The 27,811-nt window shown below is 30.8% G+C and overlaps 2 protein-coding genes across 2 annotated transcripts in view; one reads left to right on the top strand and one right to left on the bottom strand.

Annotated features, from left to right (window-relative positions):
- The window catches only part of Meltrin (meltrin), a 76,680-nt gene extending 53,515 nt beyond the window's left edge, over positions 1 to 23,165 (bottom strand). Inside the window, exon 1 of the mRNA XM_026642944.2 lies at positions 22,911 to 23,165. Coding sequence (XP_026498729.2) covers positions 22,911 to 23,034 — 124 coding nt within the window. The 5' untranslated portion in view covers positions 23,035 to 23,165. The remainder of the gene's footprint in view (positions 1 to 22,910) is intronic.
- A 1,592-nt stretch (positions 23,166 to 24,757) lies between these two features.
- Positions 24,758 to 27,614, top strand: LOC113402686 (uncharacterized). Its single transcript, XM_064218845.1, has 4 exons — positions 24,758 to 24,956; positions 25,358 to 25,672; positions 26,182 to 26,946; positions 27,399 to 27,614. The coding sequence occupies exons 1-4, from the start codon at positions 24,792 to 24,794 to the stop codon at positions 27,597 to 27,599; spliced, it is 1,446 nt and encodes a 481-aa protein (XP_064074915.1). The 5' UTR covers positions 24,758 to 24,791; the 3' UTR covers positions 27,600 to 27,614.
- Positions 27,615 to 27,811: the final 197 nt, after the last annotated feature.

The following is a 27,811-nucleotide window of genomic DNA, read 5'->3' as shown; positions in this document are numbered from 1 at the left end:
CACTGCCACATAGCGGGTCCATTGAGCACGATGATATATTTTTCAATTAATTATTCTTATTCTAAGGCAATAAAAAATAGTTCTGAAGTCAGCAAATCTGATGATTTTTATAATAGGTTTCTATTTTTTTCAAGCACAAAAATTCCTTTCAAGCACGAAGTCGCGAGTCACGTACGAATTGTCTCTCGGCTGAAGTGATTTAACAAACATTAGGAATGTACGTCAAATTGGTCAATTACGTGTCAAAACATCGTTACTCGTTCTATAAAAAAAAAACAAGGTTTTTTTTCAAACACCTACTACTACACGTTGCCTTTTTATATTAGTTTTAACCGGAATTCAGACTTTTGCTTGACATACATTCTAATTTGTTAACAGCTTTAGCGTGGTCCAAGAACTTAATGAACGCTGATGCTAAAATATTATCCTCTGCTATTGATGTAAAATGCGTTTGCGTTTGCGTTGACACATCCGATCCGACAATAATTTCACTTGCGCACCAATACATCGAACGAAAAATTTGCAAGCAAGCATGAATCGAGCGAGCGAACGCAAAAGTAAGCCTCGCGTTTTTTTCTCGAGTATTAGTAGTGAAAATTTGGATCCCTCTTTAAAAACAAAACACTAAGATTAAACTAGGAGGTGTGTGACGGTCTGACAAATATATTTGAATATTAAACCAATTGCCAATCACTTACCCAAACATTACATTACATTATAAATAATGAATTTTATACAAGTTTCAATAACTATTATTAAAATAGGATATCATAAAGTGCACATTATTAAATTATAAATAAACGAGTTCAATAACAATTCGATAAAAGTTCTCAATCCTTGTGTAACACAAGCAAAAACATACTTCGCAACAAATCTATGAGAAAAATAACATAAATAATTTTCCAGATTGCTTAACAGTTACACGAGAGACCGATACGAGTTAACGAGTTAACCGTAACAAATGTGTCACTGTATCGACATCGAACTGGTTGCGAACTAATTAAACGACAATTATTTTCTCAAGACTTGTGACGAAAACTGTTCATAAATGAGATATTCTAATTTAATCATCTTTTCAATTAAATCTTTAGTAAAATTATTATCCCAAAATAGCTGAATATATACAGCCATTTCCAAAAAAAAAAAGATTTTTTTTATGTGTTGTGTTTGTTGTGTTTGGAGGTAATCTTTGAAACTAATGATTCAAGTCTAACTTAAACTCACTGGTACAAACATTATTCCTGAAGGCTGTAGGGCATACATTTATATCATATCATTTTCATTATTAAAATGCACCCTTTTATTCTCGCTGGAAAAAGGCGTTACGCGTTTCGCACACGTGGAAGTGGGATTCGCCGGTGCCCGGTATACCGGAATATCCACCAGCGGTACCCTCTCCGTCTTTCGGCGGGCGCCACAGGATGGCTTTCGCATGCTATCGTGACCCCTTGACGGGCGGCTCCCCTATACGAACCTCCAACACCTAGGGGGGATTCCCGGGGTAAAATGCGCGAAGCCGGGCAAGTGGAACGCTAGGTTTTTATATATATGTAAACTTCTAACAGCTCAGCAAGAGCCTCCACTCATCTTAAGAAGACAGTTTATATGTTTCGTCCACCGTTAACTAATATTTACGTAAGAATATTACATGGTAACAGATAAAATATAATTACTATCACCTACATTAATGCACAGTTAGTTAATTCACTATATTCTAAATACAACCGCAAGTTGCCATTTAAAGAGAAAACTCCAAATCACCTTGAACGAGTCTTTATGTTTTTACTGAAGGTCAAATGTCCAGCGAAGGTAAAGCGATATGATACTTTAAGAACATACATCAATATGTTATTATTACAAACTAGCGAATCTACCCGGCTTCACACGGGTACAGTGGCACTCAGAAATAATGTTTAGAATTAGATCATTAGTTCGGGAGTTTTCACCCTACATACAAACAAACAAATTCTACGTTTTTTATAATAATTACCAGTTGAGAACCACATGAGAAATATGTGTATTATTATTAGGTACTATACTTTTATTTTAATTTAAAAATACTAGTTACATAGTTGGAATTATTTAACACTTTGAAAGGGTTAATTACGTGAAAAAATTATTGCCTCATCGGTCTAGTCAAAACCAAGCTACAAGCAAAATATATACTTTAATCAAGCAGGCTTTTTCAGGCACCCTTTGAATCGACAATTTGCATACCTGTATTAAACGTAATACTACCACTGGTTCGGATAGTAGATTCTAAAAAGAAGAACCGACAAGAAACTCCGTACTTACTCTTTTCCAACATTTTAATATAAAGTTATACTATTTATAATATATTCCGCCCGAAAATCAATAATCATTAGTTCCGGCTTTGTTTTCATCTATATAATCTTGTGTTAAATGTCTTATTTATTAAGGTGTTGTTGACAAACGATTTGAATTTAAGAAGCGGCAAAGTTAAAAATATCTGCGGAATTTTAGTACAGAAGCGAATATCTTGACCCAAGAAGGATTTATTGAGATTGCGGAGTCGGAAACTTGGTGTTATAAGTTTATTATTTCTCGTGTTCATACAATGATAATCACTGATTCTATCAAAGTGATCAATGTTATTGTGAATATATAGCTAGTTTATAAGGCTATGCATACCGAGTAACTGGGTTCAATCCTCGGGCCGGGAACCAAATAAAACAATATTTTCCACATTATGTAATAACATTTTTAATTTTAATTACATTATCCTGCAATTCCGATGCGACTGAAAAACAGAATACAAAATAGAATACAGGAACTGATACGCCGAAATTTTCTAAAATGATATTAATGTATTTTATATCTATTGTCTCTCCAAACAAGCCACAGTTAAAAAAATTGTCTATTACGACATAAGTTCCAACACAAAGAAAGGTAACTGTAAATTTGTGATTGGAAAGATCAACATGCTTCGTTACGAGTGTAACCACAGAACTACCTACTCGTAGATCTGACGGTTATTATCGTATTGTAGTAAATTGGGACTTTCCTGCCCTAGTTTCTGAACGGCATTCAAGTGCCCTGTATCTTACGTTTATAGAGATATAAAAGAAAATTTAAATTTTCTTATGAGCATGTCGTATAATCTATTCCAACCACAAGAGGACAAAATATAACAATATTTGACATCGAATTGCTGCGATATCTTTGGTCGAGGGCTCAACTAATCTATGATATTATTATTATTATTATATGTAAAGATATATTAATCGAGAACTGTTAGTAGTGCACAATAGAGCTGAGCTATTAGATGGCGTGGAATACGTAAGTCTATGTGGAATACGTACGTATATCTACTTCAACTGGAATAAACGTGCTGTTAACATTCAATAGAAATATTAATAATGCTTCTTTATTTCAGAATAAGTACATAGCCATAAACAAAGGAAAATGTTAATTCTTGGTGTCCGTAAACAAAATTTAACTGAATATTATGTATCGTCCAAACAAATATACATATTATATTTTTAGCTTTTTAATATTTTGTAGACAGACGGAATGCCGATTACATTCATCTATAAGAATATTTTAAGGGCAAGTAAGTTAAAGACTTAGACACACTACGACAATACTCATTGAATTGAATTGGTTGTAATTGTAGTAACGAGCGACCGCCTACTGTCATATCATTATTACATTCTTTAGAACTAATCTAGAAATAAAAACACAATTTATATGGACTCATACGATTCTCAGCACAAGCACTGAGATTTAGAGCAAAGATTTTTTTGTGAGTTGTGTTCCGCGGTTTTTCTCGAATTTAATTCGGATCATATATGAAATTAGAACGTAGAAACATTTATGTTGTTATAACTTTTCATATACTCAAACGATTTTGACGAAATACAAACGTTCGTATATTTATTTATTTTATTACAAATCCATAGTGAATATCATAGATTAATCGAGCTCTCGACCAATGATATCGCGTCAATATTGTTTATTTGGCTTTTGTCCTCTTGTGGTTAGAATAGGCTATGCTCGTAGGTATATTTTTTTTAGATATAAAATTGCTCTCTTTTGTTTTTTTTTTTATTGAAATTAGAAAAAGATAGTAATTAATAGGTCAAATAAAAAACGTAAATGAGGTGATAAGTAATGACTAAAATATAAATGATTTGTTAATGTTTATTTTTTTGTTAATTATTTTTTTGTTAATTATTGTTTTGTTTATAATAGAGTATTTAATATAAAGGCAGATGCGAAATTTTTTAGTCTATATTACACGGTGGACGCAGCTGTTTTATTATTTGCCATATCTAATTTGTAATTTAAAAAATATATATCTAACCAGTCTCCAGGGATTTGCTCACTCTGACGTAAGTTTTTACTTTTTTTTTATTGACCAAATTCGAATACTAAAATATTTTTTTTAAAAAACTTTGTGATACGAAGTTAAAACTAACAAAAAAAACTCAGCAATCCAAAATTCATATGATGTTTGTGCAAAGGTAAAAGGTTAAGTTTCAACGTACCCTTTTTATTGTACAACTACAATCTAAATTCAGTTTACACATCTAATGTATTCATCCCTTTATCCCGAAGACAGTGAATACGAAGCTTAACACTAACGGTCCCTCGTGGCGTCATGGTGCAATGGGATACCGTGCATCTGTTGTTTTTATTTACTCGAAACTGTGATGACGGTTCACTAATGTTTTCTTTTGTTTTTTTTTTTGTATTATTATTGCCAGATGTGAATTTGCCGTATACAAAAAAAAGTCGGTATATAAAAATATTGTAATGAATGTAGTTTAATTACTTATTTATATTACATGGGCTTTCCCATAGGAACGATTTAACTTTCCTTAAATGGTTTTTTGTAATCAGCTGCGGCTTTGTTCTCTTTTTGGGTTAAATTACGCGTAAACAAAATACGAAACAGACTTCGGTATTTCCATGTTACTAAATACAGAAATTATAAATATCAACACAAAATGTTATCCTGATTCGAAAATAATTTACAAAAAAAATGACGCTTTAATTCATAAACACAAGCTAGACCGTTTCCAATATTTCAAGCGTAATAAATGTCATAAATGTCAATCTCTCATACAAACAGAAATTTTAAGTGTAAAATTTTTTTAAAACGCATTTTTAATATATATTTTTTATTTTCAACCAGACTGCATTAAACCTCATCTACATTTTATATGGATCTCGATTCCAAAGTATGCTTCTTAAACTGTTTCTCAGACAGTAGTCAGTGTCAGTTTTATTAAGTAGAGCGCCGTTGTTGATACATTTATCTCGTCATAATAAAAAATTTGAATTTCGAATCGAGACTGTAAAGTAAATACAAAGTTGAATAAACTAGGTCGCCTGTTATTTATCATACGCAGACAGGTGTGTCTTATCACGAAGGTTTTATTGATCACCTGTTTGGGACTAAATAGCCTAAGGACTTTTTTATCAAATATAAATATAATTCTATACATTGTGTCGTTACGTATCCTCAACTCTCAAAAGACAAATAATATATAAATATTTTTCTTAGTAATAAAATAGTAAAAACTATAAACGAAGTATCACGTTTTACATAAAAAACTACTGTACCGTTTGTTGCAACGTAAAAAAGAAACAAAACCATAATGACGAAGGATTATTAAACTCTGATAAAAATGTATCTTACTAACAATAAATATTATAAATGCAAAAATTCTGATGGGTGGTTGTTTGTTACTCAATCACGCCAGAACGGCTGAACTGATCTGAATGAAAATTGACACAGAGATAGATTATAGTGTGGAATAAAAACAGGGATAAAACGCAACCTTGCTAAGGTAGGTGTTGCTAAGTAACGTTACGCTTTATTCTAAAAAAAACAACAAATAAATCCCGGTAAAATATACGCGCGAAGCCACAGGCGGAAAGTCGTAGTCTCATAAAAACCTAAAATTCGATATTTTAATGGAACTAGCATTAACCAATAATAGGCTTGGTATTAGGTTAACATGTATTGCAATCTATTTATTCAATACAATGCCTATTTAGCACGACTCGATCGCCACCTGTGGCGGTGCAGGTACTACCATACCCAACTGCCAACAACTGTTCAAAGTTTCAACTCAATCGAATGCAATATGCATAAACGAGCAGAACCAATCATACATTTTAATATATTACATTCTTATCAACGAATTCAATGTATCCGATCTTATTTCAAAGTCTTTTGTGTCGTATACATTTCGCCCGAACCACCTTTACAAGCTAACAATTGTACGGATTTCTATTTCGGTTATCCAAAATGCAGTTTTGTCTCGCATCGAGATGCTCAGACGCAGTACGCGACAACAAATATAGATCACGCTTCTGACATCTCGAACGTTTAAATTTAGAACAAGGTTTCGAACTTCTTTACTTTAAGATTACAGACCCTTCATCATTCCATACTTAATTTTTTAATTCCAAAATGCATTCCTTGTTTATAAGACTCACAATTAAACTTTTGTTAGTATATATTGTTACGAAAACAGCTGGAATCTTTATATACCTATATATATGTCAACATTGTTTACGACAAAGTCGCTGTAGACCTTTTAAACTACACAACAAATTTTAAAGCGGTTTTCATCAAGAAACACAGCGATTCAAAAAGAAAAGTTTATATGCAAATTATAGTTGAGAAAAGCCGAGACTTGCAATCTAGCCGGAAGAAAAATAGATTCTTCCTTTATGTTTGTTCTTCAATCTAAATGTTGTATATATTAACCCTCATTGTACCCGGGACATGTAGCTAGTATATACAGTATACATATATTGGTGGTTATATATCTTTTTGAGATTAATAGATTTCTGCACAATCACAATCATGAAGGTTTTTATACAAACCTCTTTGTTCAAACTCGCCATTTAATGTCACTGCACTTTATCAACATCCATACCATATAATTGACAGGCAGGAAGCCTGCCTGGTTTTGCTTATATACTTATATACAAATAAAGTAGCAACTAGTCCGTTTTGTTTGTAAGGTAATTACTTTTGTTATAAATAACGAGACAGCATTTGAATTGTTGTTTTGTTACATGCTACTTAATCTTCTATATCCATCATTCACTTTGACATTAAGACATATTAACACGGTGAGACACTTTTATTATTTTAAACATTGGATATTTTTTTCGTTATGAGTCATTCTTGCACCGCAATGATATAAAAATGTCGTCGTTTACGAACCGGTTGTAACTTAAATAAATTCAAATCATTATTTTAAAGAAAAGTTTAATAAAATAGCAAATGAAAAAAAAAATAATATAATTTCCAGCTCTATTTAGCTCACTAGTCATAATACAATTAACACAACGAACGGACAATACAACAATGTCAGCGACCATGTGTTATTATACCTTATATGTAAGTACCATATAAATGTTAAATATAAAGCAATTTACTTACAATACAATTACTACAATTAAACCTAATAAAGTATATTTATATTCTTAATACATATAAACGCTAAATAATAGTTATCAAAATTTAAAATAGGAAACTAGTGATTTTTATTTATTTTGAAGACTTTGAATACCGTAAACTTAACATTACTATGTCCATATGAAAAAATAAACATATATATTATTTGCTATAGTTATTTTCGAAATCAAGTGATGATTATTGACATTAGTGATCGAATACGACGTCGATTATAAAACTGATTTTATCAAATAGTACTTTACGATGCGATATCGCAACAGTAAACTCACGTGTGAGACATGTAATAATATATCCATATAAATGCGGGGTAATTGTCTATTAAAACGTTCGAACTCGAGCAAAAAGTGTAAACAAGACACCCACACTTATTAAAGCAACGTGTACCTACTTACTACTGGCGATTAAAAAAAAAAAATGTACGATGACTATTGATGCTCAATGAAGATTAATTTAATGTGTGTGTATGTGTGAAATTGAAACTACATATGAGTCATATTTACTTTGTATCAACAAGTTGTTATTCAGTAACAACAATGCGGTTGTTTACATAAATGTGCTAAAAAGTAGGACATTATATGATTACACAGGATTCATTCATAAAACGCGAGCTTTAGTAAACGTACGAATTTATAACAACATTGACAATGACATCCTCCTGATCGATTTCGGTTACTATTGTGCATTAGGATGTGAGCAAAAACACGTGAAATCTCGCGAATAGAGACTACTGTCATTGATCGAACGTGGCTTGTTTACGAGCACAAAAAACTAACCTTATTTTTAATTTGCCAACCAAGAGGTAGAGTAGACCAACGAGGAAGTCAACACTGACATGACAGGTTATATATCATGACTGAACTGTCAAAGTCGTTAATCAAAACGTCAATGTCATTTCGAAAATTTAAAATCGATAAAAAAACAAAATACCTATGTAAAGTCTACTGTATTTTATTGTTGGTTATAGTATACGTAGACCGAAGGGCAAATGGAGCACTTAATAGAAAGCGGTCAACACTGCCCATAGACATTAGTAGAAGGATAAAAAAGCGTGGCGGTAACGCTTGTTGAATTCCAGGCAGGATATATAACATACATATATAATTGTATTTAACTAACATTACTGTATTTTTAGATGTTGAAAAAGAGTAACTACTGATTTTCTTCAGATTCTTCTCGGTAGAATCTAAATTCCGAACCGATGGTAGCTTTACTTAAAATAGTTTGTTAAATGACGATTCAAAAGTGCTTGTAAAAGCCTACTTGAATAAAGTATATTTTGATTTTGAGTATTGTAATATTAACCATACAACGCCAATGCGCCAACCTTGGGAACTAAGATTTTATGTCCTTAGTGCCTGTACTTACACCGGCTTACTGGGTTTGAAATCGGAACAAAACAATACTTAATATTACTAATTGGCTGTATATCAGACGATACCTACCCAGGCGGGCTAGCGTAACTGTCATTTTATAACATTATATGAGAGAGAGAGAGAATTCGAGAGAGAGAGAGAGAGACATTATTGTGTTCAATGAATATTCAAATATCTATATTTATTACGCGAGGTACTTCCCTAGAGTTATTTAGTTACTAAAGTTTAACCGTAAAATAGTGCCGTGCGTGTACTCTTAAATAAATAATTAATCATTGTTATCATAACAAATCTCCGAATACAATGTAATATCGATAAATTAAAAGTTCACAATGTAAATTATTGTAACGCATGCTTATTTGTTATCGAACAAAGAGGCGGAAAAACAATAAAAGCAATGGCGTGTCAGCTAAATAGTCACAGTACTTAAAAAACCGTTATGCGACCGACTGAGCAATTGAACACGGTAGTTTAAGTATTACAATTCAGACTATTATATTACCTTTAAGAGTCAACCACCTATTGAAACCATGTCAAATCAAAATCAAATCCCTTGTCAAAAAAGCCGAAGTCAAATTACCTTTTTGATTACATACAACATTTATTAATTCAGTAGTAGCACTACCACAGACCTGAGAACTGATGAAAGAAACTCAGTGGGACTCTTCTTTTTTTCTTGTTAAGTGATTTGCATCAAAGTTAATTAAATCAAAATATTTATTTTTGTAAAAAAAACTAAAAAAGTAATAAATTTCCAAAAAATTCTTTATTCAAGTAGGCACATAAAAACACTTTTGAATCATCATATTATATTATTAAAATAAATGTAAAACTACCAGTGGTTCGGAAAGTGATTCTACCGAGAAGTACCGGCATGAAACTCAGTAGTTACCTTTCCGCCATTTTAATAACAGAGTATATTTTAATAACAATGTAAATGAAGTACAATTAAATTTTTATATAAAATTTATACAACTGTTAGTATATGGAATATACAATTACAATTCAGAATTGTTTTTGTCTATCAAGGCCGAACGCGATGTGAATTACAAACATATTAGAGCTTAGGTGGTCACCCGAAATCTTAGTACCCATTGTATGAAAAGCTAATGAACCAGTTCTCCTGTATTGGTAACCTTAGTTACCTTCAAAATAACTGACCCTTTACTGTCGTTTTATGGGTGAAATCTCCATGCGATTGCCAACTACAACTGTATAACGGCTCCAATTCTGAAGAATGCGTGAGCGCATATAATACGTACAAAAACAAGCATTTATGTCCATATAAATGGTCAGTTTTAAGCAAACTCAGACGAAATATATTTTACCCCAAGCATTTCTGACTATATTATATTAATATATTATAGCCAGACATGTTCGACAACAAATTCTATACTAACTTCAATGATAATGGGACAGTATCGAAGTCGAAGTCTTTTAACCTCAAATATCATATAATATATACATATATATATGTCTATATATCAAAATTAATATGTATATATAAAGCTAATAATAATATGAACAAGGCTAAATAGCAAGTGAAAACAAAAAAACTAAAACCAGCGGCTATTGTACAAAAAAGTAAGTTCTTCCCGTCACCCCAGTCAGTCCAGTTACACGATTTAAGTAGGGTTTCATTGTCCTGCTTTAATTAACTCGACCTTAATCGAATTAAGTTTCTCAAACATCCCACGGGTCAAACTGCGTTAATTTGCTTAATATCGTGTTATAAAATTTCTTCATCTGAGATACGACTTATTATTTTTTCTTATATATTTTAGCATCTGATTAAACTAATTTAGGTAGGTATTAGTAGCCAGTATTCTTAATTTTTTTCTTTTTTAAATATAGAACGCTTAATTTTTATTTTAATACTAGCTGTGCACGCGACTTCGTGCGCGTTTGAATTCAAGTTATTTTGATATTGCAGCGTGACTTTATTATTATTTTAAATAAAATTCTAAAATAAAAGTAGCCTAAGTTACACCTTATTACATCAGCTATCTGACAGTCCCGTTCCAGAGATTAGTCGGAACAAACATACAAAAATAAAAAATAAAAAAATTGGTAAAAATGTACACATGTATATGCATTTAATAAAAAGCGGTTATTTTTAATATCACAAACAGACACTCCAATTTTATTATATGTATAGATTTTTCTGTCTGCTCTTCGTCAAATGCATCGGAATTCGTGGCCTAATTATAATTGTTTACACTTTCGCGAAAATCGATGTTAAGGCGGGAACATTGAACCTGCTTTGTTTATATTGAAAACAATGTATAAATTCAGTAGTAAACACGCTGTAGCTTGGCAGCACGCCAACGTGCAATAGTTTACTAAAATTTCATATTTATTATGAATATTATTCTAACGCCTAACGTCAGTACTTTGTATAGCTGTGTTCCGGTTTGAAGGGTGAGTGTTGAATGTTATTAAAAGAACGCCGCGCCTGGAATATTGCATCTTAGTTTCTATATCTATGCGAAAGTCTATGGATTGCGGTGAACTTTCACCAATCAGTAGTCCATTTGTTCACCTGTCTTTCTTTCGATCATTCTTTAAATCACGAAGCCGAAGATCGTTGATGTTACGAGGATGAGGGATTTCTAGAAATGTTATCTTTATCTTTATAATATAAAGCTTACTCTTTTTCTTAATGTATATTGAAATATTACTTCAAATGCTGCAAACATTTGAAGATACCAATGAGTTTTTATGTAATATAAATAAATATTTTATAAGTATTTTAATTTTCAATATTTCGAATACGCACGCTACTCAAATGCGATTAGAATATAGTCGGAATGCATCGATCTCCCATTAAAATTGACGTATCGTAAACATTGGGTTTTCTCGGCTTAACTATTTATTACATGTAGGTACTAGCTGTTTTGTTAAATCTATTATCCTTACGCAGACCTACCTACCACCCAAACAAATACAAAAAAAAAACATCAAAATCGTTGCAGCCACTTACAGACATACAGAATAATTATATATATAAATAAGGCTTGACAATTTATCGTATGTAGGTATAAGAATATACATTCCAGTTTGCATTTTCAATACAACAAAAATGTCCCGGCCACTAAACCTCAACTCTGCAGCTTTGTTTTACGAACATAAACTATTAGTCATCGCGAACAGTTAATCGATTTCCGTGCAAATTTAATTTTAGCACAACACTTGAAAACATTACGTGATTTACAAATTTTAACATTAAGTGTAAAACGAATTAATTTCACAAACGTTGTTTTAAAGAACGTTTAAAATGCATCGAAGCAAATAGCTTGCTTCTTAAAAGAAATTGAAAAAAATACTTTATTCAAGTAGGTTCCCGAACGGAATTTTGAAACGTCATTTTAATTTTAATCTATCTATCAATGTTAATTTTAATATAAAACTGACATCGGTTCGTTTGCAGTAGGTACACAGTTCACAGTACAAACTTTAAAATATTCTCTTTTAAAATAATAATTAATATCATTGAGACGAAAATATTGATTGTGTAAATCTATTATTATAGATAGAATAGATTTACAAAATAAATATTTTTATCCACAATATAACACATTAATTCCAAAACATTAGGTAAATAACGTAATCACTCAAATAAAAACAATACAATCATACTTTGTAATAAACGTAAAAAAACACAGACAAATTCCAATTAGTGTTCCCGCCAATTGAAAAGCCCTATTAATAAATCTTGCTGTCCTGACAAAGTATAGCGTGTGAATTAATACTCGATCTACATAGACGACGACGCGCCCTAGTCGGCCCTAGTTTCGAATCAGGTCAGTATCCATTCGTGACTGTTTATGGTAATTAAATTCATCATTTGTGTATCCATCAACTTGTAATGGTACATTAACGAATGTCAAAGTCCTGTGTTTAACCTTATAGGTATCTGGAACACGCCACCGTGACGCCAAACTAATATTTTCAATACGAAAGTGAGTTGAATGTTACGCTTTCACGTGTTACCTAGTCAACCGATCATCGATAACATTTTGCATACATGTTATCATGGATACTGAAAATAACATACTGTACTTAACACCTGTCAAAGCATGTAAAGAACTGTTAATAATAAAGCAGATCGCTCGCTGCTACGGCCGCATAGTTGGTTTTAAGTATAAAAAACTATGTCCTTCCGTGGAGTTCAACTTACTTCATACAAAATTTCATCAAATTTGGTGTCGTTCAGTTGTATTATCGTAATTAATATAAAATCCGTGTCAACGGTGCCACAATAAGAATTAAAAAATAATAATAATCATTGTTACCTAAACACAAACACTAAAAGATAATATAACATATTTTAGTTGAAAGTTTCATACAAGAATATATTTTCAATCTTTATTATCCATGAAGGTTCTAATACGACAGGATTCCACACATTTAAAAAGTTATTGTAATTATAAATAATAATAATGACGTCTAATACAATGAAGGTATTCGGATATCCTGTTAAATATTTGCTTATCTGTAATCAGACAAACGCACGTTTCGCCACATACTATTCGTATAGCAGAAGTGGCACAATGACCACATGACCCAAGCTAGAAGTTGCCACATTAAAAAAAAATTATCGCGAATTATTTATTACTAATATATATTTTTTAATTATGTTTTGTTGTCAAAATAATTGAAAGTTTATACAGTAACGGCCTTACTAACGTTTTATAGCGTGTGAATAGTTACACGCAGATTTCTCCCTTTCTGTCGCGAGTAATTTGATGATGATTGATTCAGTAGAATTATCTAATTGACGTTACCAGTTTTTATAATCTATTCCTGTCGCTGTTGCGTGAAATAGCCTTTAACATTTATAAGTCGCGACACGTTACTGGACCTTTTAGAATTAAAATAATAAAAGAAAATTTAAATCATTGAGCATAAAAATAATTACATACAATCTTAATCTTCAAACATTTATCTTACTATCCGTCATTCAATAAGTCGTTCCTATACGTCACATACATGAGACATGCAACTTTGAAAATCTTAAACTAAATCCGAATATTTACTAACTGGTCGCTAATGTACGCTACGTAACAAATGTGCAAAATAAAAAAATACACAGAATTTCAAATCAGTACCTAGTATTTTATAGAATCTATTTCGATCGAGGTAACAGCCTGTAAACACCCCACTGCTGGGCAAATGCCTCCTCCTGTGGCTGAATTACATTGAAATTAAACACATGCTGGTTTCCTTCATCGCCGAGCACGAGATTAATTAAAAGCACAAATTAAGCACATGAAATTTCAGTGGTGCTGAGTTTTAACCTGAAGTCATAGGATCATAGGACATAGGAATATGCACGCGTTCTAATCACTGAGTCATTTCATAGTTCAATCAGTATTCACAAATGGTTTAACAAACTGTTACATTCATTGCGATATAACATTTACGATTGTTTGATAAGGATGATAATGGCACAATAACCGAATGAAGTTTTCGCACGTGCACGGTTGACTTCGTCGTAATGCCTGCAAACAATTATGAGCTTTAGACGAATGTATCACAATGGCACTATTACTTTAAAATAATATCAGTTGATACGAGACAAAGTTCAAAGGACTCTGACAATAATATCTTATACATAACTGTTATAACAAGTATGTAAATGCTATACTCTTTGTAAAGGAATTATGTTTCCAAGGGAAATAGACAGACAATTGGGACGTTATCATTGTAAGCACAAGCCATTCCTTTTATTGTCATTGCTCTGCCAACCATGATCTAAGATTTTATATTCCTTGTACTTGTAATTACATTGGGTCACTGACCTTTCAAACTGAAAACACAATACAAAGTATTTTGATTGGTTAAAAAATAAAATTATATAACTTTTTCAAATTAAGAACGTTCAGAATTTAAAAACATATATTTTTTGTATCTTTAAGGTCTGTCTCAAATGAAAATAAGACACCTTGGCTTTTTTTCTATTAGTAATAATTAATGGTCGTTGTAAGCAAAATACAATACATTAGCTTGCTTCGTAAACATGACAAATGTGTCAAACGTCAATGTTACTGACATCTGTCATAGTTTATTCTCGAACCCAAATACCGCATTAGCTCGTTGCCTTTTCAAACTTGTTTCGAAATATATCTCTGGTTATCCATTAGAAGATAATATCTAATGGACACTTTCCTTGGACACGTTCCTTTGGAACTAATTTGCTTGAAGTTTATATTCACTTCATCGCAGGACTTTTTGCAAGTCCATCTGAATAGGAGCTACCCACTAATTGAATATTCTACCGCCAAACAGTAATACTTCGTATTGTTGTGTTCCGGTTTGAAGGGTGAGTGATTCTGTGCAACATAATCTTAGTTCCCAAGATTGTCAGCGCATATGCCGGTCAGCCAGGTTATACCAAAAACATTAAAAAAATCATTTAAAAAGTCCATCTTCTTCCAAATTCTTCGTCCAAGTCTGTTAACGAACATCTGTTAATCAACAGATCTGCTATTATAAATAACATCCTGATAAAGTGATTAATATATAAATTTGGCGAGACAATTCAGTAATTATATATAATGGCCATTCATTATACATATAATAACGATTTAATCACTATGACAGTAACAGATAAATAAGTCAATTCCATTCCTTTTGTCACGCCAAAACTTTTTTTTAAATCTAATACTTCGTCGAAGTTTTTTATGGAAAGAGAAATCCTTAAAAAAAATAAAAACAATCAAACTTAAGAGCCGTTTATGCCGACTGATTTAAGACGACTTTTTTTATTTGTTATTACAGTTCGATTTGAATATTCATAGCTAAAACAGAACATAAATGTCGGGTCAGCTAGAATAGAACAGATGAGTTAAGGCTACTATATAGTTACTTGGTGGTAGGGCTTTGTGCAAGCTCGTTTGGATAGGTACCACCCACTCATCAGATCTTCTACCGCTAAACAACAGTACCCAATATTATGGTGTTCCGGTCTGAAGGGTGAGTGAGACAGCGAAACTACAGGCACAAGGGACATAACTTCTTAGTTGCCAAGGTTGGTGGCGCATTGGCGATGTACGGAATGGTTAACATTTCTTATATTGTCATTGCCTAGGTGATCGCTTATCATCAGGTGGCCCATATGCTAGTTCACCAACCTATGCCATAAAAAAAGACACGAATCATAAAGGACTATCAATATAATACATGCCTATTATCCAGTACGGTACAGTACAGTAATACAGATATATTTTTTAATAAGCATGCCGACTTGATCTCAATGCGTGTGAAAGTTATATAAAAATATAATTATAATTTAACCGCCCTTCCCATTTATTCGCTGTTGCGTGAAATGGCCGCTAACCTTTACGAGTCGAAGCACGTTACTGGACCTTTTATAATTAAACTAATAAAAATAACTAAACAATTTAAATCATAAAGCACAAATAGATTAACATACAATCACTGCTTGTGGTTCAGCCTTTAAAAAAACTACAGTACAAGTAAAGATAAAAATCTATTCTTTTTTTTCTCGGAATACTTAAGACGGCAGACGTCTCACGTGCCCCTTATAGTTCTAAAATAGGATAGGTCAAGGGACCCTCCATATTTGGAGAACACTTGTACCCCGTCAGAAGAGATGAATTTTTCATCACTTCTGACAGCGTCATATGAAACATTTTTTTCTTCTTACAATTTCAAATATTTCCTGTCTAATATTATAATATAACGTACAAATGTTTATAAGACGTACCTACTATGAAGGGTAAACTAATCTCGCCCATTGGGAACTAGTTAGTTATTAAAACAAATTCAACTTCATACATTTGCCCTTGGATTGGTCGTCTGGTGTGAGATTTAAAAAAAAAGTCGTCTATACCCTTCCTTGGAGTTCAACTCGCTGAATATCAAATTCGGTTCAGTAGTTTGGTCGGGAAAGCATAACAGACAGTTACTTTCACATTTATAATATTAGTATAGAATATATGTATATGTATATTTCTTAAAAATAAAAACGCAAGCGTTTTAAAAATTTTGCTCGGAATAATACTTAATTCGAACTAAACATTTTCACGTAGAAATATTTTGCAATATAAATATAAAATCAGCAATTTAAGTACGTGTCCGAATGGAAATACGAATTGAGAATGTGAGTAATTTGTTATTTAAACAAATCATTTAGAATTATATTTCCTTTCCTAAATTACATACTGCTTACATGACTTTTATAGATGCGTCATTACAGTTATGTTTTTTTATAATTTAACATTAAACAGTAAATAATTAAAAGCCTATTGTTGATTGTTGTTGTTTGGCGAAAAACAAGTCAAAGTGTACTTATTCAAGTAAACTTCACAATGAAGTATTTCTCTACTATAATTTTGAAAAGCAACCTCCAGCGAGAAGAAACCGTAAACCGCAGTTGCTCTTTTTAAATAACCACAATTATAATAATATTGTATTTGGAAACAGTCCTATGTCCAGACATCTTTATCCAATAAAACCGGCCAAGTGCGAGTCGGACTCGAGCACAAAGAGCTCCATACCATTCTTTAAAAAAGGGCCAAAAAAATCACGTTTGATGTAATTTTTTTACGAGATTTTATTCTGTTTTTTAGTATTTGTTATCATAGCTGCAACAGAAATACCACACAAAACTTCAACTGACTATCACAGTTCATGAGATACAGGCTGGTGACAGAGGGACAGACAGCGGAGTCTTAGTAACACCGTTTTACCCTTTCGGTACGGAACCCTAAAACTTCAACTGTAAATATAAAGATGTATTATTGTATTACATTTTTAATTTTAAAATTACTAGCTACAAACACTCACTTCGCAAGGCTACATTTAAAAAAATAATCTTTACAATACTCTGTATTACTAAATGTAAAAAGTGCAATCAGCAAATCGAATAAAATCAGAAAACGTGACAAAACTAACACGTATGACTAATACATATTTTACAAACAAGACATCCGTGGAAAGTATAAGCGTTCACGAGAATATTAAGAACATACATATCTCATTTAAAAGTAATCGGACGTGACGTCACGAGGAAACGCACCGTGTCGCAGCGGGGAAGTCATCATTCCCATAGCCGCCAGAAAACAGATCCAGAAATAAAACCACCATTCTTACTTGAGCTCTCGTACGAAGCGGACGTGTACGAAGAGACAGAGAAATGGGATCATATTAAAATAGTCAATCTATAAACAGCTGTTGACGAAGTGGGTGCGTTGCCTTTCGATGTTTTCTAATTTTTATTGTTGTCGGTCTAAATGAGCTTTTATAACGACAGTATAAGTACTATGAGTGTATACTATTGGAGTGTAGTGTAATATACTTTAATTATTCTAGACAGGCTATAAACACTGATGCGTGTAATTAAGTCTGGTTTAATTAGTTTATGTATTAGAACACCAATAAATATCTAATAGACTTTAATAGCCGTATAAGTAAATACGGTTAGTTTGTGCCAATTTCACGCTTGAAAATATTTAAACTTTGATTATAGTATGTCCGTTTCATAATATAAAAATTTTATAACTTATATTTTTTATACACATATATAAAAGTTAGAATCTTTAAGGATAGCATAAATACCGTTAATTTAACACAAATCAAGATACGTCGTTTAATATTCAATAATATATTTTATTAACTTGATTTTAACTAATCATTAAATATTCAACGCCAAATTTTGTGTTTTATTGTTTTAGTATGTAGCGTATGTATGTATTAATTTCCTTTTCAAGTTATAAGCATAAGGTAAGTATTAATAAGAATAACTCAAACATTTAAGTCACATAATATTTTCTAGCGACCTATAACCATAAAAACAATGTAAAGCCATGTCACATCTGCGTCATAAATGTCTACAATGAGAGCGTCGTCACAAGAACGAAAGCTTTCAAATGTTTCTTTTTAGAGTTTGTGCCTTACTCGTCCACTTTGTCGAAGTACCTAATATGGCCTTACTTATCATCGTGTTGTATGCATATTAAATTATAGGTTCTACAGTTTTCCTGTAATTTTTTGACGCGGAGCAATTGTTTGACGAACACTTTGCATCGTAAGTAAATTGTATGCATTTAGGGGTGTTCCGATATTTGTTGTTGGGGCTTAAAAAAAATAAAGCGCAAGAAAAAAACCTTGATAAATAATATTATTCAATACAAGATAATAGATACGGTAGAATATACTTTCCAAGCCGGTGGCAACACTACATTTAATTCAACACTGTAACGTGACGATTCAAAAGTGCTATGAGCCTACTTGTATAAAGAATATTTAAATTTTGATTCATTGGTTCAGTATAAATGGCCGCGAGATTTTTCTTAAACGGAAAGAACAGGGCTCAATGAGCTTTTTTTTAAAATTTACCAATATACATAAAATGTATACCAAAACTTCAGTGGGTTTCAGAGAAGATTTTTGTATTATATATAACCTATTGAAGTGACTAGCGTGAATTACAATTTTTTCTATGAAGTTATGGTTACTCTCCTTAGTAGAACCACATCTATAATAATCGAGATAAAAAAAATATCCCCGAAGCAACAGTTAACAAGGTTTTATCAGACATCATTTGTTAGTTTATGTAAATACTTGCAACTGAATTTCAAGTGTCCACCAATATAACATGCATGCATAGTACATAGATATATTGAAAAAACTTCTTTGAAAGTTTTTTTTCTTTTGTATACTTTAAGACAGACTACTTTGTGCACGACTGAGATATCTACCACCTCAATATGTACGTAAAGACAAAAGAAAGTCATCAAGCACCCATAGACTTCGGAAATACAGGATCACTCTCCTTAATCACAGGAGTAAAAAAGACATCTTTGACATTTAACTGACGTGATATCATTTGTCGAGATCTTAATAAATTTATGGTATGCGTTATGGTTTTATGAAAAAAAATGAGGTTTTGAATATCCGGGAAGTTATAGAAACTTTAGAAGTAAATTATGTATAGAGTATATAAGAAGTTAAGTGAAGTAGTGTTGTATTATAAGAAACTACTTTTAGTACATAATACTACTAAATAATTAACAAATTGTCCGGAAAATATACTTGCAACGATCACTTTATGATTATACGAAACGAATTTAATGAACATTAATCTTGGCAACGATGTTATTTTGCATAAACTTTACGATAAGGGAAGTCCTTAACAGAATACACACGTTTAGGTTGTAGCTGGCAGAATGATCAGGAAGTAATATTTTATTGTAAAACGGTCATGATGCTTTTATTGACAATCATTTCCATCATATCATGAATTAATGAATATGAATATACCGTTATATAAATTAACACGAAGCCTTAAAACTTATGTTTAATTATTATTAACATTATCTATGATTTATTTCTACGTTTATATGAAATGAAGGGACGCTTTTTGTAAGGCCTAACTAAAAAAACTACTAAAGCTTTATACATATATCTAAGGAAGGTTTTAGTTTAGAACATTATTATACACACATATATATGCGCATCGCAGTTTCACTCGTTTTAAATTTAGACTATACGCGTGATACGCGTGAATTTCATGTTACTCTTCCTAATACATAAAATTAAATAATGTCTACATAATATAGACACTTGAATCAGATTCAATTTGACCTAAAAAATAACGATACGTAAATTGTTTATGTCCATAGACAGTCAGTTTTATTTCAATGCGTATCACGAATATAACGATTCCTTAGACCTTAGGTATCATACTAATTAGCATAATGTTTTGTATGAATCAGCAAGTCAATACATCCGTTCGACGGAAATAAATTATAATAAATATGCCATAAAGCTATTTATTTAAAAAAAAAAAAATCCGCAAAATTTTAGTTTTTCAAGAAAAAAATTGCAAGTATGTAATTAAAATAGTTTATTATTAGGTTAGAATACTTTTTATCATATAAAAAAGCTGATTGAATTACGATTTTTATTTTCTGGCAATACCGATTCCGGTTGAGGTGAGCATATACAAAATAGAAACATCCTTAGAAGGGTAAATGCTCATCTACACTATTATATAAAGCTGAAAGATTTGTTTGTTCAAACGCACTGATCTCAGGAGCATAGTATATAGGCAATTTATTGATAAGTATCATCACGCTACAACCCAAGAGGTAGTCTCTTGGGTTGTAGCGCGAAATAATGGCAGTATATAATAGAACCATTACCTAAAAATAAAACATTTCATCAGTCGAAAAGAAGTAACGTAATGACAACCTTAGCATTGACCTTTTGAGAATCTGTTTGAAAAACTATTTCCAATTTTAAGAAAAGAAAAAAATCACGTTTTTTAAAACTGACATTATCAATATTATTCAGTTAAGGGTCAGCGCAATGACGGACGCTGACGGCCGGATATCCTGTGATACCGCGCTTTTACCATGCTAGTTATAAATGCATATTTATTTGTACAAATAAATATTTAAAAACAAAAAAAATAAGCGCACGTTTATCGGCTTATTAACATTTAAATAACATTAAGAAAATAGTAAAAAATAGAAAAACATATTTAATTTTTTTCTTATTCATTGATAAAACTACAGATAATAAAACAGTTTTGGTTCTGTTATAAAGAGCTATTTGAAATACATATTTACAATGCTGTTATTCACAGTTAAATCTTAAAATGAAAATTATTATTTTAATGACTATAAGATTTATTGATTAATTTAGTCTTAATAAAATTTTTTAAATTTGTTAAATGGTAAATTGATTATATTTTTCGATATCTTATTATATATGCGAATACCATTGCCGACAAATGTTCTTTGTACCATATGCAAATAAAATGAGTCTTATGAGATGTTTTTAACAAAGTTGAATTTTTGCAATATAGTCACAATATTTTTACAAAAATATTATGTATATTTAAGATAATGTAAATCATTGTGATAGTTTATATAATCAGCAAGTCATTGTATAAAAATGAAGTAAAGGTAGACTTATAACAGAGAATTTGTAACACCATAAAGTCAATATGTCACTCCTGGTTTTCATTTCTATCATGAGCTTGCACAGATAATTGTATCTATTCTAATTAAAAAATTTAAATGTCAGTTTAAAAAAAGAACATTAATATATAAGGTTAATGTTCTCTTTTTTTTTAAAAAAAATGATTAAATGGTAAAAAAACGTTAACAGGTGGCTTAACATTTAATATCTGTACCATGGTTTAAAGTTTATCTAAAAACCCATTACAATATTAAATATTATAGAATCTAAATTTAAATTTATGATCCTAGCTCGTTAAAATTTAAATGAGCAATATTTATTATATTCATTTGGCTATTGGAAAATGTCTAGTAATTTTGATGAAAGGCTGTAAAAAATATGGGGTTTGATTTCCTAGGTGGCATAAATTTAATTGTATATATATTATAACATTGACTGTATATCTACTATGAGAAGAGGAATTACTATTCGTTGTTTTCAGTTGAATCTACATTTTCATTCATTGTGCATTAGTCATAATGAATGTTAGCTTTACTCCCAGTCAATTAGTTCATTTAATTTTTGTCATTGCATAAAAGCCACAAAAAAAAATTGTTATTCCAAAAGAAAGTACAATAGCTTTTAAACCTTAATATTGAATAATATAACTAATAATTAGCTTTGTAGTTGTATTTTTAATATAATGTAAGTGAAGTGTCAATTATTGATTTAAATGTCGTAACTTTTATTGAGCTTGGTTAAAAAAAATATTTTACATATTACAATGCACCTAATAAAAACTTATAAAAATGTCCTGAAATATTTTTTATTATATTAAAAGTATATATATACATTAATACTAGTAGTACAGTTCTATAAAACTTTTATTAATTTTTTATTGTTTTTAATATACCAAAGCTATTAAGAACAATCCTACTAATATAAAAAAATAATATAACAAATAGCTCATTATTTTTTGAAGTAATAAATAATAACTAAGTATAACATATTACTTAATTTTAATAATTATGTTTGTACAAAAATAATATAATTACCATTATGTACACGTACTTAATAAAATAAAAAGTGTATAAAATTAAAAGATTAGCAGTAAATCGATAAATTTAACTTACGTATTACTTGAGCATCTGCGCTATCCTTTGTCAGGGCTAATAAAATTAAGTGAAACACAAGCCAGCATAACACATTAAAACTATTACACTTAAACATTTTATCACTAAAAGTTTTTTGAGGCATCTTACACTAAAACAAATTATAATTATTTTCAAACTAAAAGATTACGCATGTTTAGGAAGAAAACAAATACGATATTATTTCAACGACAAGGCACTACAAATACATCACGACGCCGTCAACAAGCATACTGACTAATGGACAAAAATGACAAGTGAGGAATTGACAACCAAAAACCATTTACTGACGTCTATCTCACAGACTATAGCATATTATGACGGCTACACACGGCAACGATATAAGGTAGCGATTTGTCTTTGCAGTTTCATTGCACATATATATTTCATCCTTAATTTTACTTCCAAAATTTAGATAACAGTTTCGCCGACGTTCAAAACGCCATTTTATCGCAAAAACCCATTGTGATCGTCATAGATTAAACAAGCGCTCGACCAATGATATCGCGTCAATTTGCTGTCAAGGTTATTTGCAGAACTATCGATAGTTTGACTATCGATAGTTGAACTCGAAAATTATTCAAGATATCGAAAATATAATCACAGAGATCAATACTATCGATAGTCACCGAATGAATTTTGAGAAAAGGATAATGACGGATTCAAAGTCCTCGTTAATGTTTCTCGAATTGAGGCCCTGATTTGTCATTGAATATTGTTATTTTTTAAGCGCGACTTTAGATATAAACGGTCGTGGGTAATGTTTGAAAAAGTTCTTAAAAATGTTAATTTTCCTAATACAACGCCACAAGAAAATATATTTCGGCAAAATAAATCCTTGCCATAAAATTAAATCAAATTTTAAACCTATTTTATTCCCGCAAAAACGCCAGCATTTATTTAACGCATAGATAATACATATAAACTGAAAGTTCAATGTTAGCTGTTATAAATATTGGGTGTTTTTTGGGAAAATAATAAATTATAATCGCTATCGTTGATATGTCAAGTGATGATAAATTAATAATGCTCTTTTATGACTCAAAATCAAAATATTTAAGTATATTTCTACATATATTTTCACAGTCATATATGGTCACACTGTACAGCACATACTGTACTGTTGCCCACTGTGCAAAGGATTGTGAAATTTATTTCTCGCAAAAGTGGTTAATCCTAATACATTTATTATTACGTAATAAGTATATTTTAAAATATTAAAATTATATTTTACTTTGAAATGACGAAAAAGCTAGTATGCATAGTAGACAAAAGTATAAAAACAATGAAATAAATGTACGGGTTCGATAAATATATGCAGCGGGGATCGACTTTTCCTCCCGACTCTGTTAAAAACCGTATAAAGCTAAGCGACCAAAAGCTACATATTATTATTATTTAAAATTGAGTTTCGATAATTTTATATTTAGGATTTGTCACGCAAAACCTAAATAAGTAAAAATTAAATATAACATTTAGCACAAAATTTACTTTTTGTAACAAACACAAACAAAAATATTGTTAGAACTTGCTATAAAGTGGCGTAGGTGGCAGCACTAAACCACTCTTCACTACGTTATTCTAGTAACACTGATTAAAGTTGCCGCTTGCCGGGACTTACCCAAAATTTAAAAAATTATCAATATTTGTTTAAAGATGAAGTAGTTGCAAACAAATAGTTCAGTTTAATTAAAAATTCAGTTTAGTTTCGAATTTCCAGTAAACAGAACGTGAGATTGCTTGGATTTTTTAAAATTATTTTAACTTCTGTCTATTGCCTTGATTTGTATACTAAATATTTCATTTATTAAATGTAATTTCATGTCGCATTTGATTATAAGTACGTATATTATAATTTAGGCCATGGAGTCTGGAGTGATAACGGGGATCGCCGATTCATTCTGTCTATCTTGTCACACATACCTCAAATTAAAGGATGTTGAAAAGCATATCACTGATTCTGCTCATCAAAAGACTTTTGCATCTACAAGCTATGTGGGAAAATATCAAGAAGATCGCATCAGAAAGGTAGTATGCTTAAATATTTTACTGATATATATTATTATTCTTTTTATTTTCATACCTTTACTTAGGTATTGTGACTTTGTTGTTTTATGTTCTTAATGTTATCAATGCTATCTTCATCTTGAACTTTTTCGCCCATAAATGATGACTACATGACAAGTACGCCCTATATTACCTCTGTCCTCACTTAATCGTATGCCCTATGGGATGGCAAAGTTAACACGATCGCACAGAGTTCAGGCCAAGACTGAACAAACGGCTATTATCTTGCCGTTTTTAGTGACTATAAACTAAAAAAAATACTAGAAATTAAATTTGAACCCAAGACTATATTTACAGCCTTATAAGTATTTTAATTGAGCATGAGGTCATTGATTTATCAGTAATAAATATGTATATTGTAGGTAAAAGTGGGATATTTTTGTGAAATTTGCAACCTGATATTACAAACTAAACCAAAAATTAGAATTCATATTAATGAAGTTGCTCATGTTGACAATAAAAGTATCCAACAATTAAAAGACACTGACGAAGGAGTCGTAGCATTTGATGACATATTAATCGAGCAGAATGCCTGGCAGGGCTTAGCTGATGGATCCTGTTTAATATGTAATGTAGATTATTCATATGAAGAAGACCATAGGAAAGACACTTCTCATATATTAAAACTTATTCAGAGTAAATTTGAATTGAACAAAAACAAATTTGTTTATCGGAAGGTAAGTTTTATCTTTTTAATTCTAATTGATAATGCTAAATAATTGTTTATATCAACTGTAATAGTTGTTTACAACTGTATAATTAAATAATAATTTCAATTAGGAAAGTTATTACCGATTTAAAAAAAATTATGATGATACGATATAAATATGCTGTCAATAAATTAAGCTGTTACATATTATTAAAAAATTAAAAATGATACAGTAACAGCCTGTAAATGATTCCACTCTTGGCTAAGATCTATTCGCCCATTAAGAATAAGGCGTATAGCCATTCCAATATTCTGCTCCAATGTGGTTGTTGGATACATGTGTAACAGATTCTCGTGGAAATTAGACATAATATGTAGGTTTTCCCACAATGTTTTTCTTCACTGCCAAGTATAATTTGAATTATACAAATGGAAATTCAGTGTAACTGCCTGGGCTTGAACCTACAGTTATCAGTTAAGACTCACAAATTCTAATCACTGGGCCATCACAAATAAGTACACATATTTTTTTTTTAGGTTGATGAGAACACATTCAACTGCTTGACTTGCAATTCATTAATTACTGCAGAATCTAAAGAAGGACATTTTAATGAAACTGAACACAAAAATAATTACTTGAAATGTCAAAATGTTAAAAAGCATGTTATTAGTTCCGATTGTCCCATTCATGATAAAAATAATAATGAAGCAAAAAAACCTACCAGTAAAACTAATTCAGAAAATGTAATTGATACTGAAGGCCATATGGACAAGTCTCAGAATGAAATTGTTGCATATGTTAATGATTCAGAACATTCTAAAACATCTGATACAGAAAATGAATTATTAACACCATCTGAAGCTTTAAGTAAAGCATTAGAATTTGCTAAACAAAACAAATTGAAATATAAACGTAATGGCACATATTGCAAATTGTGTAATATCAAATTTACTTCAACATTGAAGATGATGAAGGAACATGTGGCAGAATCATCTCATAAAGAAAAGTCTACAATAAAAAAAAAAATCACAATAAATAAAGTACCAACATATAACTTCGTAGATGATTCATGTACAATAAAGGGAATTTTTCACTGGGATTTTATAATTAATGATGTAATTTGTATAAGCCTTTTTAGTTTTCATTTGATAACTACACATTTAAGTAAATGGAGATGTCAGGCATGTAATATTACACTTGATTCTAACACAATTGAAAAACACCAGTACAATATAAGGCATATAAAAAAAATGGAGCCAATACCTGTCATTATAGATTTCAAAACAGAATTTGTGCGAGAGGTAAGATAAATTTTAGACTTTGTTAATGATTATGAAGCATCAGCCTAAATAAATTTATAATAATAATATACAATTTATATAAATAAACTGCTGGGCAAAGGCCTACTCTCCTTGAGAAGATTTGGAGCATATTTCACCAAGCTGCACCAATATAACTTAGTAGGTTACAAATGTAAATTTCATTAGATACATATGAGGAAGCCTCTTACAATGTTTTTCCTTCACTGTTAAGTAGGAAAAATAATTATCAATACTAATGAAAATGAAATGGTGTATCCAGGTGATACCTATAATCATCAGTTAAATTGCTGATTTTCTTACCTGGGTCTTCTACCAAAAAAAAGAAATAGGTGAAGTGAAAGAACATAAGTGATGCACAATATGTTTAACAATTTATTGTACTTTTGAAATAAATGTTTGGGAATTTTTCTTCACCTACATTCATTTTACAGATAACACCAACAGTTTATCATTGCGGATACTGCAATTTCATTGAAAATAGTTTGGAAGGATTAAAAAATCATTTGCAATCAATCAATCACCAAGAAAAAAAAGTAGCTGCCCAAATACGTCTACAAAAATATTTGCCCGAAATAAGGGCCGATAGAAATCGAACATTATTATTTGAATTATTTTCTTCTCAATTCCTATGAGAGTCATAAATCTCTAGAATCCAAGACAGTTGAGAAAAGGCACAAATGAAAAATATATCAATAATCATTGACTTTTTACTTTATCTAAAAATTTGTTTTTCCAATTTTATTATTCTTATGTTAAGTTGATATCGTTAATATTTGTTATTTGATTCTTACGACACGATTTGTTTCTTACGGTACTATAATACCTTACATTTCTCATATTCTTC

This window comes from Vanessa tameamea, chromosome 24 (assembly GCF_037043105.1).
Source record: "Vanessa tameamea isolate UH-Manoa-2023 chromosome 24, ilVanTame1 primary haplotype, whole genome shotgun sequence".
NCBI lineage: Eukaryota > Metazoa > Arthropoda > Insecta > Lepidoptera > Nymphalidae > Vanessa > Vanessa tameamea.
The sequence above is the reverse complement of the archived record's forward strand: the minus strand, read 5'-3'. Positions and strand labels throughout refer to the sequence as shown.